This window comes from Danio rerio, chromosome 2 (assembly GCF_049306965.1).
Source record: "Danio rerio strain Tuebingen ecotype United States chromosome 2, GRCz12tu, whole genome shotgun sequence".
Lineage (NCBI taxonomy): Eukaryota > Metazoa > Chordata > Actinopteri > Cypriniformes > Danionidae > Danio > Danio rerio.
Window position 1 is genome coordinate 28055228 of NC_133177.1, and position 12314 is coordinate 28067541.

At 34.9% G+C, this 12314-nt stretch overlaps 1 protein-coding gene across 3 annotated transcripts in view; it reads left to right on the forward strand.

The window, feature by feature from the left end:
- The window catches only part of pik3r2 (phosphoinositide-3-kinase, regulatory subunit 2 (beta)), a 56290-nt gene that overhangs the window by 28115 nt on the left and 15861 nt on the right, over nt 1-12314 (forward strand). For all 3 annotated transcript variants that reach the window (XM_005163369.6, XM_005163370.6, NM_212822.2), the window contains 6 exons: nt 1162-1254; nt 6277-6339; nt 8109-8249; nt 9989-10187; nt 10278-10363; nt 12158-12263. In XM_005163369.6, coding sequence (XP_005163426.1) covers nt 1162-1254; nt 6277-6339; nt 8109-8249; nt 9989-10187; nt 10278-10363; nt 12158-12263 — 688 coding nt within the window. The remainder of the gene's footprint in view (nt 1-1161; nt 1255-6276; nt 6340-8108; nt 8250-9988; nt 10188-10277; nt 10364-12157; nt 12264-12314) is intronic.

Genomic DNA, 12314 nt, shown 5'->3' on the forward strand with positions numbered 1-12314 from the left:
GGCTAAAGCAACACCAGCATTTACTCTGGCACTCTTCTTTCTCCTTTTTGAATTGTGGTTTGCAAAATTGCAGGCTTCTCTACCTACTGTTGTGACTCACTTGTCTCGAGGCCAATGTTTTAAATTTGACTTTGACTTGCCTGTTACCTTTTTTAAATACAGCACTAAATGCGCAGTCCTTCGTGGAATACTAAAGCTGCCAAAAGCAGCAACTGTCTAGCAGAGAAGACTGTCGACGTGATATAATGAGAAGGTTCTTCTGTAAAATTGGGGTATTTTTGCACCTCGGGCTGAACTCGACGCAGGCCACGTCTCCCACTTCTCCTCTGTCTTAGGAGAGTGATGGCTTTGGGATGTATAATTGCATATAGTTTTTTATGACAGTTTTTTAATGTGCTGCTTCCTTCCTTGCTTGGTTAAAAAAGCCCTCTTGTATTCGATCAAAGCACGAAGACTAACCTCAAGTAGATTAAGCAGACATACAAGTGCATTACACAATTATAAAAGGAAAAACTAAATGCTCTCTTAAAAATTAAGTAAAAAAACTCTTTCTACAAAGGGCTATTTCTAGAGTTATTTCTTATTGAATTACATAATATTTTTTACTCTTCTCTAAAATATTCGATAACACTTTAAAATAATGGTCTATTATGTTAGCTGATGTATTTACTTACATGTGCAACGTTAATGTTATTTTAGTTTACATGGTTAGTTCATGTTAAATCAATTTGCATTCAGCAATGTGAACAAGCACAACTTTAGATTGTAATAATACATTAGTTAATGTTTAACTATGATTATTAAATGCTTTACAAGATTATTCATACTTAATGTTAGTAAAAACATTTAACTAACATTAACTAATGGACTAGAATACAAATCATAATAAAAATGAACTTTTTTTCACAGTTAAGTACCCCTTTTCCCCCCATTAAATAGATCTTCAAAATTGTATACTTCAGTTATGATCTTGCTACTGAAAGTTAACATTGTCTAGGGAAAAAGTGAGAATAAATTCAAGATCTGTTATCCTGTGATGCAAATGAACATCAATGTATTAATGCTTTTTAAACTCTTATGTATTTCAGATGTTGCATATTAACACATAAGCAGAAATTTGATGGAAATTCTCTCTTTTCTCCCCTCTTTCTGCTGTTTCAGTTGTTCCAGACCTAGACTTGACCAAACAGTTCATGCACCCGGAAACTGCTCCCCCTAATCTGATTAAGCTGATCGAAGCAGTTGAGCGGTCAGGTAATACTTTTTGTCATTGACTGTCATGTAAAGAGCTTTATTGTTTGTGGTTTGTTTGTTAGAGAAGCTGACACATGATACGCAGAGCTCAAAATCTAGAGTGAACAGAGCCTCCGGCCACAAGAAAAGAGCAAAAAAAAAAAAAAACACATACACTAGACCTTTTTTTTCTATGTACATCAATTTTAAAATTTTGAGCTTTTGAGTTCATCTAGATTTTTTTGAGGTCAGTGTGAAGAAAACATCTAAAATACACTTTGTAGTGCCTTTTGTCTTTTTGTGTAAACAAATCTAAGGTGAGTTTTTTTCCTATATTTCTGCTTCAGCAGTCTTTCATACACCAGACATGTTTTATAAAAACGTGTGTTCTAAAGGTTTTCACAGAGTTCTGTAATTAGCCTGATCATTTTGTTGTCTGGTTGTATTTTGTAAATTTATGGAGATACTCAAATGATAATCAGAACGTTGACTAATATGTAAAAAGAATCAAGAATTTTTAACTAGGGCTGCACAATATATTGTTTCGGCATCAATATCACTATGTGTGCATCGGCAATAGTCACATCACGTAGATATGCATTGCTGAGTTACGATTATATTTAAACAAAAAACACAGTTCAGAACATGAGAATTGTGGACTCGTTGCAGAGTTTTACCACAACGAAGTGAAATTTTATAATTTGCATGTTTTTAAGGCCTGAGAGCGATTAAAGTATTCAGACACAAAAGTTTAATATTGCATTATTCATACAATAAAGTCTTTGCAGTGTAGTTTTTACATTTATATTTACAAAACCACGTTTGCAGTTTACATTATTATATTTGATGCATTATTCACTTCCCTACAGAATCATCCCAATTATTCTAAATTATTACATTTGGTAACACTTTAGGGACCAATGCTTACTATTAATTAATTGCCTATTAGCATTCATGTTATTAAGATATTGGCTCCTTATTAGTACTTATAAACTAAATGTTCTGCAAGATCTTATTCTACATCCCTAACCCTATACCTAAACTACCTTAATATCTATGAATAAAGAGCAAAGTTTATTGAAGCAGAAGTCATAATTTTGATTTGCTAATAGCGTGAAGTGAGCGTTACAATAAAGCGTGACTACAACTTATATAACTTAAGTACTGAGTACTGATTCTGAAACTTTTTGTAACTTTGCATAAAGCAAGGAGATCTCTTAGTAAATTAAGGATTTTTCATATGCCTTATAACCATTTAACATGGACATGTTGCGGTCAGAAGCAGCTTTACAGAAAATGTTAATAAAACAGATAATAAATGGTTATAAAAATAACTCCTATTGCAATTTGGAAACATTGTAAGGGATGAAGGAAAATTGTAAGCTGTCTCAATCAAGAAAAAGTTTGGAGTGCATATTTAATAGGGCTGTAACGATACACGATATAAAATCGAAATCGCGACACTCAGATCTACGATCCTGTGTCGCGGTGTGATAAGGGAGAATCGCGACACACCCACCCCGTGATACCTTTCCAATAACGTCACGTGTGCCTGCAAAAGTTGAGCTAATTAACACTTTTTTTCGTTCGACATTACAAGCACTGCTCCGTTTAAGCCCTTGCAATATTTAGCCGGGAGAGCTCGCACGGAGCTCTTAGTAAGGGGCCGTCTGAATGTGTCAAGAATATCAAAAACAAAACCAACTTAACCCCGCTTGACAACCGACAACGCCAGAAACATTGCCAATGCTGTCAAAGCGGCCGGATTTTCAGCGCATATACGATGATTTGATCACACTGTTAATGTGGCTGCGCAGAGAGGGATGGGCGTTCACCAGATGTTAGGTATCAGCCAAACTTTTCTGTAACTGTGCAGTGCGCTTTCTGTTTGAACCTTTGAGAGTGCTGACTGACAGGTGCGTGAGGTCAGAAAACACGACGAAGCTTTCAGTTAAAATAAACACCGTTTCTATAGTTATAGCCTACTTTATTTAGAGATAAAGGTAGCCTATATGGCTCTGCATATAATCACTCTATCTTGCTGGAGTTTATAGCCGTTTCGCTTTACTTCAGGACGCATTAACACCGCTCTCTAATCGTTGTTTTAAGTTATCCAGAGCTGTATGAATATACAAATCTTGAATATCACAATAGTATTAAATATTACAATTGTAATAACACAGACAGCAACACTTTTGCACAATCGATACCCAGCTGATTCAGTCGTTTCATAAGAGGACCGCGCCTCTTCTTTTTTCCTTGTCAACATAAAGGCAGTAAGGTGCGCCTTGTTTTCGGCCACTTGTTTAACTGCAAGGCATACTTAATTTGCGGGATGATAACGTATAACCCGTGCCTACAGACACATTTGCTAAAGAAGCAAAATGGAAGAAGAATATTGCTGTTTGATACAGACCTGTTGATACTAAACCAGCGCTTATGTTGACCTGGATCTGCGTAATAAACGCAACAAATAGGCTTTACTTTTTATTTTACAGCTTAAAACATGTACGCAGATTAATGCAATATCATATTTAAACAAACTGTTTACAAAAAGTCTACATATGCGCGCGTGTTGTTGTCTTTTCATCAGGCAGCGCGCGCACTTGAACCGCGAGGGAGAGAGAGGAAACCATAGGCTATATCAGGACATAATCTTTAAAATAAGGATTTCTATTAAAATGTAAAAGGTTTTGTGATTATAATAATAACAGCGGGGCATTAAATAAATGCATATTTTCCGTGGAGCAAGCAATTTGAGGAAGTCTGCGATTTTTATTTGACGGAAGAAATAAACATGATTGGAAAAACAGCCTATGCCGGTTATTAAAAAGAATCAGTCATTTTCGTTTTGTAAAATAAATGAATTATTTAAGTGAAAATAATTTAGGGCAGTCCTATTTATTTTATTCATTTTATTTAGATTATTCTGCTCTTCTGTGCTAAACACTGCAGGTGCGTGAAGATGCTCTGTTGTTCTGTTCCGCTATTAATATATAAAAATAAATCAGTATTTTAAAATGCAATATTTAATGTGTCATACACAAAATAGACACGTCAATTTGTTTAATATAAAATTAATAGTAATCTGACCAGTTCACCGTTAATAACCGATTAATGAGCGGCGGTTGTCGGTTAGCAAAATTAACGAAATGAGCATCCCTAGCTATTTAATTTACCTTTTCTATGCAAGAGAACTTGATTGAAAAATAATTTTCAACATGCTTGAACCATCTAAACAATGGAGTTTAGTTTGGTTTTTCAACAGTATTTTGTTACAAAGAAAACAGAAGTGATATAGCTTTGGCTATTTATTTATTTTATATATGGCTATTTATATTGTTAATAATTTGCATAGTTAATATTGAACTTTGATGTTTAGTTTATAAAGATTTTTCAAATGTTATTTAATTAAAAATAGTTTTAAAAATCTTTTTTTTTTCCCACCCCACACAAAAAAAATTAAATAAAAAATCGTGATACGAATCGAATCGTGGGTCAAAAATCGTGATACGAACCGAATCGTGGGTTTGGTGTATCGTTACAGCCCTAATATTTAATTAATAAAAATAAAATGTGCACACCTATAAATCCATTACTTAAAGGAAATAAGCATAAAACCTACTGTTTATTGCAATTAAAAATATATTACAAAAAGTTGTGTTATTAAATATTATTAAATATTTTTTTATGTTTTTTATTTCCCTAATATTTCCAGCCAGGGTTTAGTGAACTTGCAATATTTTTGAAAACACAGACATTTTAAGTTCTTAAAGCAAAATTTAAAAAAGCCTAAATACATGCAATGCCATTTAAATATATTGATAGACTCCAACTATTGACAGCAACACAATGATCGCAGTACTGAAGAGCCTTACAGCAGCTCGATTACACGATGAGAGAGAGAGAGAGAGAGAGACAAACACTTGTCAGAGGTTCATGAGATCGGCCTGATTAGTGTGTACTGATCGAGTCATGAAATGTGATTATTGGCCGGTGCCGATCGATAGGAGCATCCCTATCGTGCAGCCCTATTTTTAATCATCATTTATTGTTCAGTATTTTTCTGGTGGTGATGTTTGCAAATTTGAGAATATGTAGTGAAACAATGCCTCTTTTGGATATTGAATCTCTTACACACAATTAGTGCTCTTGAAATATGAACTGGAGGTGGGTCCAGATTGAATTCTGTCCAGACCCGGACTGGAGTCTGAAAGCCCTGGTCTATAACTTATTTTGGTTACAATTTCTTAATTGTAGTGTAAATGAACACACTTTTTACTGTCAAAAACACCCCAATTCACAGCTCTTTAAATGAAAATGAGCTGATGCTCACCCTGAGCTTTAAAAAGCAATCTGGGAAAGCTTTCTTGGTTCACACGAGCCAGTTTTTGCCCACTCGTACTAGGATATTCCCTTCATATTTAAAATTAAGCCATTTTACGGTTGTCTCTTTTGTGTAAGGACTCCTGTAAATACAGAACAGGATAACTGGTCACACTTTTTGATGGTTCGTTTGTTAAATTTAAGTTAAAAGACTAGGTAGTTACATCAAAACTGAAACGGGTCACAGGATGACTCGTTTTAAAACTCAAACCTTTTATAAGAAACTGGCTGCATGTTTTCTTTTTAGCTTTTCTAAGCTGGCAGACACAGCAGAAACCAAACTAAATATTTAATAAAAAATGCACAGAAGAGAAAAAATCATCCGTTGTCACCTTTAATGGATTTATTTTAATAGATATTTCCACATTGAAAATGATATTAAAAGCAGAGGTGTGAAATGGTTTTTATGACACCATATGGCAGTTATTAAGATGCAGATTTCAGTCCTACTCTTTCTCCGTCTTCTCACTTCTTCCCCAACTGCAGCAAAGCTCAGGGATTCGGCTGGGCTCTTTTCCCAGTTCTGATAGCGTGACTGGATATATTTATATCTGCAGGCTTTTACATTTAATGTTTAGATGTAACTGCTCCTCTAATCCAGGCTGGCATGGAAGGGCTATTTTTGAGAGGTGAGCTAATGCCTCGATTCTCTGCTAGGTCTGGACTGCAGGACACTGTACAGGACTTCAGCCTCTGACAATCAGCGACCGAGCCTCAGCGGTGAGTTATTGCACACTTTTTCCCCCCTTGTAGATTTGCTCTTTCCTGCACTGGACCGTTTTTTAGTTGCATGTCTGCAAACATACCAAGGTTATAATAGTTTTGGATTTTTCATTAGTTTTACTTTTTATTCTGTTAGTTTTAGTTTTTAGAGGCAGATTTACTAGTTTTTATTAGTTTCTATATTTAGAAATTGCTTGGTTTTAGTTTAGTTTTTATTTGTTTTAGTATTTAGTTTTTTTTATAAATAAGGATATTTGTTAGGTGCAAGATTCAAAATTTAAAAAAAAAAACTTAATCAAAGATACATTTTTTAAAACATGTATTCAGAGGACACATGACCACTATTATCTACCACTACCATCTACACATTTTCAAGTTCAAATGCAATAGCCCACAAGATAGCTGCCTTAAGTAAAATATGTGTGCAAGGCTGCTTCTGAGGTTAGACGCACAGTAGTGATAGGAAGTTCAGATCTTTAATGTGAACCGGATCTTCTCAAGTTTGGACTCATGAACTGAAAAGTTTCTTACAATTATGCTTTGCAACCCAACTGAAGCATGATTCACTTATTTCAACTCCATTACGATTTTCTGTTATGAAATAAACCTTCAAAACACTTTTCATAAAACTCTTATTTATGTCCTTGGTTTACACGCACTGCAGTTGTTCAAGTTTAGTTCAGTCATAGCAGGCTGTCGTGGACTGTTTGTGTTTGCTTCACCTGCTGTGCAGTATTATCCATTCACCGCTTCCCAAATCTGATCTTATTATACTGTTCTAATAACTGAATAACTCAGTATTTACTGGTTTATTTTCGTGTCAGAGGGGTGGTATTAGGCATGTTAAAAAGTTAGTAGTTTGTGGACAAGAGAGCTTACTGGAGACGCGACTAGTTTCAAATGATTCAGGTCGAGTGTGAAGTAAATAGATTTACTTGTAAATGGCATACAGAAGGCTTATATATTAAAAACATTTACAAAGACGAAAACGAAGGATGTTTTTGCTATAATTTTAGTTAGTTTCAGCTAGTCTTGTTCATAAACTATACAGTTCTAGTTAGTTCTAGTTTTAAAAAAAATCTAGTTTTTATTTCTATTTCAGGTCACGAAAATGTTTTTTTTTTCTTCTTTTTTTTTCTTCGTTTTCATTAACTGTAATAACCTTGAAGCATACAGGTTCAGCTCTTGAGGATTTGAATTGGTTTTGAATGTGTGTGTGTGTGTGTGTGTGTGTGTGTGTGTGTGTGTGTGTGTGTGTGTGTGTGCGTGTTATTTTTATGTGTGTTATGTTATTTTTTATTCATTTAGAACTAATCTCACACATAATTTATTATGATTAAATCAAATTACTCTCAAAAAGTTTTTGAAAAGTTTAAATGGTACTTAAATGGTAATTTAAATGGTAACTTAAATGGTAATTATTAAAGTATTTAATAATAATATACTACTACTAATACCACTTATAAAAAAAATATATATATATTTATTTTAAATATTAACTGTGATATGGTGAATAAAATAAACTGCAATCATATCTACTGTAATAACAACAATAAAATTACATTGACATTATACTGAAGTTTTATTTTGACAAAAACTTCTGGGAAACTTCTGAACTTTTGAAATGCGTTGCTTTCTTTTCTTCCAAATTGTGAAGAACTACTAAGGGTTTGATCGAGTCACCCAGCGATTACCATAGTATCAGAACATTTCTGTATTTCGTACATGTCTGCCGTGTTTGACCGCCGTCATTTGTCCCCACGCAGAGCTGCAGGATCTGGACGTGGGACAGTGGGACATTCATGCGCTTTCGGAGGCTGTGATTCGGTACCTCCAGGACCTTCCTGCCCCCATCATCCCTCCCTGTGTTTATACAGACCTTCAGGCAGCAGTGCAGCTCGAATCGGGTACGTGCCATTTTTCACTCATCCGTGCAGGTTGAAAAGAGCAGCGTGGATCTAGAAAGTAACAGAATTATATGAGCAAATAGCACTGATTTTCAGTGTCTGCCTCGTGTTTGCTGGATCTTTTGATGACCTGTGTGCTGGCGATGATGTCATTCACAAACACACATCCCTATCTTCGTATAGGCTTGTGTATATTGTTTAAATATTTATTTTCTCTATTTAACAGTGTTGATATTTGTATTAGCTATAAAGGCTGATTTCTATTTTTGCAGCGAGTGATTGGCATGACCCATGGCGCCTGCCTGCGTGTAGTCTTGCATTTTTACTTGTGCGTGCTGTTTGTGTTGCTCTGCAATAACACATCCGAAACGCTAGCTGGCAGTAGGTTTTTATGTTCCTCTGTGTCGAGTTTCTTCACAGGTGTTTTGTTTTTCTGAATTACAAGTAACTAAAACTCGCTCATTCAGCTGTGGAAACTGTTGGACATGCAACAATTTGAATCATAAGGTGAACACAAAACAAAAGTTTTCATCTGGAGCTCCTTCATGCGAATGGACGCTTGTAAACACTCGCTCTAAAGTGCTTGTGGCTCTCAGCACTGCCCATGCACATCATCACTACCAAACTGACCAATCACAGAGCTTGCACCATGCGTCGTTGCAATGTGTAGTTGTTTGTCGTTATTTTTAGAGGGCTATGTGACCGTCTTCATTAGTCTACTAGTCTTCATTAGACCTTTCTATGTTCATGTTGCTTAAATGAATTTATTAAATGATACATTTTCAAAATATGAAAACCTTTTGTCAGTGGTCTAAGTATTGTTTTGAAATAATAGCTGTAATAGTTAGCTATTAATAGATGTTTGGTATATGTTTTACACGCTATAACGTATATTTTCAGTTTATTATTAATATTATAGTTTTTATTATCTAAAAAAAACATTAAATGTACTGTTACTGAACTGTGAAGTATTTAATTATATTTGTATTTAATATTACTGCTAGTACTTCTGTTGCTAATGATAAATTATATTTTTATTAATCAATTTATTAAAAAACAAGACCTGTAATGATATTAAGTTGTAAGTTATTATATATAATACTACTACTATTAGTTGTAGTACTACTGCTACTACTACTACTACTACTAATTATAATAATAATAATAATAATAATAATTATTATTATTATTATTATTACCTCACCACACATTAACCCTAAAACATTATTAATTATGACTTTGCCTTACACAGTTGAGTGGGCTTGACAAACCACCAGTAGAAAACATACTCTTTCTCCCTTTTGACACTTTATCCGACACTTGAACCAGTTTTTTGCACATTTGCACCAGACACGTTCTTACAATCATTCCATATAAAAAAAACATTGTTCATTTATAAAATGTGCTTCACACAAGTGAGTGAACTCGACAAACCACCTGTAGAAACACTCACCTGTAGAAACACATGCAACAGAGCTTCAGAGCCCCCCCTATCCAAAAACACCATATATGTGTATATATACCAAATATACTGAGCACAAACAGTTCCTTTGTATAATTAGCACTTCTTGTGTGTAATGCCTCTTCTTGATGAATTGCTGAATGCCTTAATTTTAAGTTGCTTTGGACAAAAGTGTCTGCTAAATGACAATGTAAATTATTATTATTATTTATTATTTTCTATAACAAAAAAAAATTTATATTTAAAACGTGCTAATGTTGGTGTCATTCCGGAACAGACGTCCCCTCCGTGAGGAGACGTGAGCTGCTTCAGCAGGTCCTGGACAAGCCTGAGGTTCCTCTGCAGAACCTGCTGACACTGCATTATTTGCTTCAACACCTGGACAAGGTCTGTCAGTCCGCTGAGCAGAACGGCCTCGACATTTACACCCTGGGCCAGATCTTCGGCCCTCTCCTGTTCAGGGGCCCTGTGAGCGGGTGAGCTCAACATTTAGCTGCTTTTAACTTTTGAAAATCTGCTGCCGAATATGAGCACACATACTAATCTTCTCTATGCCTGATTGGCAGGTCAGAGGAAGATGAGGCGTTTCCTGCAGCTGCAGTTGAGAGACTTCTTTTGGAGAGAATTTGGGAACAAGAGCCGACTCCTCCCGGTTTGTTTGTATTAATAATAATGATGCTTTTTAAATTTTTTTACTGATAGACTGTCAGTGAGATTTATCATCGTCATCTGTGTTTACTAGCTGTTTGATGCCAAATATGATTATATTTATATGATTATGCCAAGTAGTGTGTTAAAAAAAGAAGCTTTGTCTTTTCCTCTATAAACACTTGTTAGGGCCGACCAATTAATCAAAGTTGATTTTCATGTGCATTTTGTCAGTAAAGCCGATTCTATTTAACCTATAGCCATTGCTTACATATGGAGCAGCATTTACTACCCAGCACTATATTTCTCTAAAATGTTACACAAAATTTAGTTTAAAATTAAAACCAGTTTAATCAAACACTGAAATTGAGATAAATTGTTCTGTGATAATAACACCTGTTTGGGTCGCTTTTCAGTAAACCACGGCTCTGTGTAGTAAATGCTGCATGTGAAAATACCACATATAACAAAATTTTTTATTTCTTTTTGTCCAAACTTGCGTAAAAACTTCAGCCAAACTTCATCGTTTGAGTTAAATCCTTTTGTGAGATGATTTCATACTTGTGGATTTTGTCAGTAAAGCTGGTTCTACTAAACCCAAAGTCATTGCATTTAGATGGAGCAGCATTTACTACACAGCACGGTTGTCCACTGAAAAGTTACGCAAAATTGAGTTCAAAATTAAAATCAGACAATGATGAAATTGATTTAAGTCAATTGTAGTAACATAGTTGTGTTATTATTGGTCATGCTGAATCGATTAAAGCAGTTAAATCTTCTGTTTGTGCTGTAGCGCTAGTATAATTTTCTTTGTGGGTATTTGGAGTTTCTGCTTAAAAGCGCCCTCTGGCCTTCGAAGGAAATTTGCTGTTGATCACACAACCCTGCTTCCCTGACAGGATGTGCATGACAATCGCAGCTTTCCTTGATTATTTTTACAATTTCAATTCAGTTAATATGCCAGACCGCTGTTGTGTAAAAATTGTGAATATTAGATTATAAACTGGTTTCTCAGGATTGAATAATTTATGTTTATTTTGTGATTTAGACCAAAACATGGCAATTTAAATGATAAAATAAAAATATATTACATGAATATGTAAAATATACTATATTCAAAGTGCTTAAAGTACTTAATTTTACCATTTAGAAAATTAAGCTCTCTTCAGTTTGTACAATATATTTGCATTGTGGGATGCTTATGCTTTTATCAGGTTTTCAAGGTAAGATATCTATGAAAAAGAGGAAATAAATAAGCTATAGAAGTTCTAGTCAAAGAAAGCAGAGACTCACTCTTTTCAGCAAAATTATTCAGCATATTATAATGATTTATTATGGTTAGGACTGACTGGAACTTTAGCTTTACCTCACAGGCATTAATATTTCACAATATTGCTGCTGTGATTGCTGTTTTTCTGATCAAATTAATGCAGCCTTGGAGAGCAAGAGCTGTCTTTAGAGAACCTAAAAATCTTTCTGGAAGCCATCATGGATTTGCTAACAAATTACACCAGAAGAGCTTCATCATCCCTGTAGAGTAGCATTTAGTTCAGAAGAGAAAAGCTCATGCTGTTGCCAGATATCTGGCCTGTCAGCCGAAGGGACTGATCCCTCAGCGATCTCTGTTACACCCTTGAGCAAGACAGGTGACTCTAGAGACTCTGAAAGATAACATCACGCGTTTCTGCGGTGATGAGGATCCATGAAAGCAAACACTGGCCCCAGCCGTGTAGAGATGAAAAGAGATTTATTTATTTTAATCATAAATATTTGTATCGTATTTCCCTTGTTTATCCAGCTCTTCCTCCAAAACCGCCCAAAGCCAAAGCCATGGCCTCATCTGTGACTAATGGAAGCGACAGCTTACTGAGTGAAGCTGAATGGTACTGGGGAGATATTTCAAGGTAAATTACTGGTCTAATTAAACATGTGGCTGTAATTTAAGAGTGTAACAC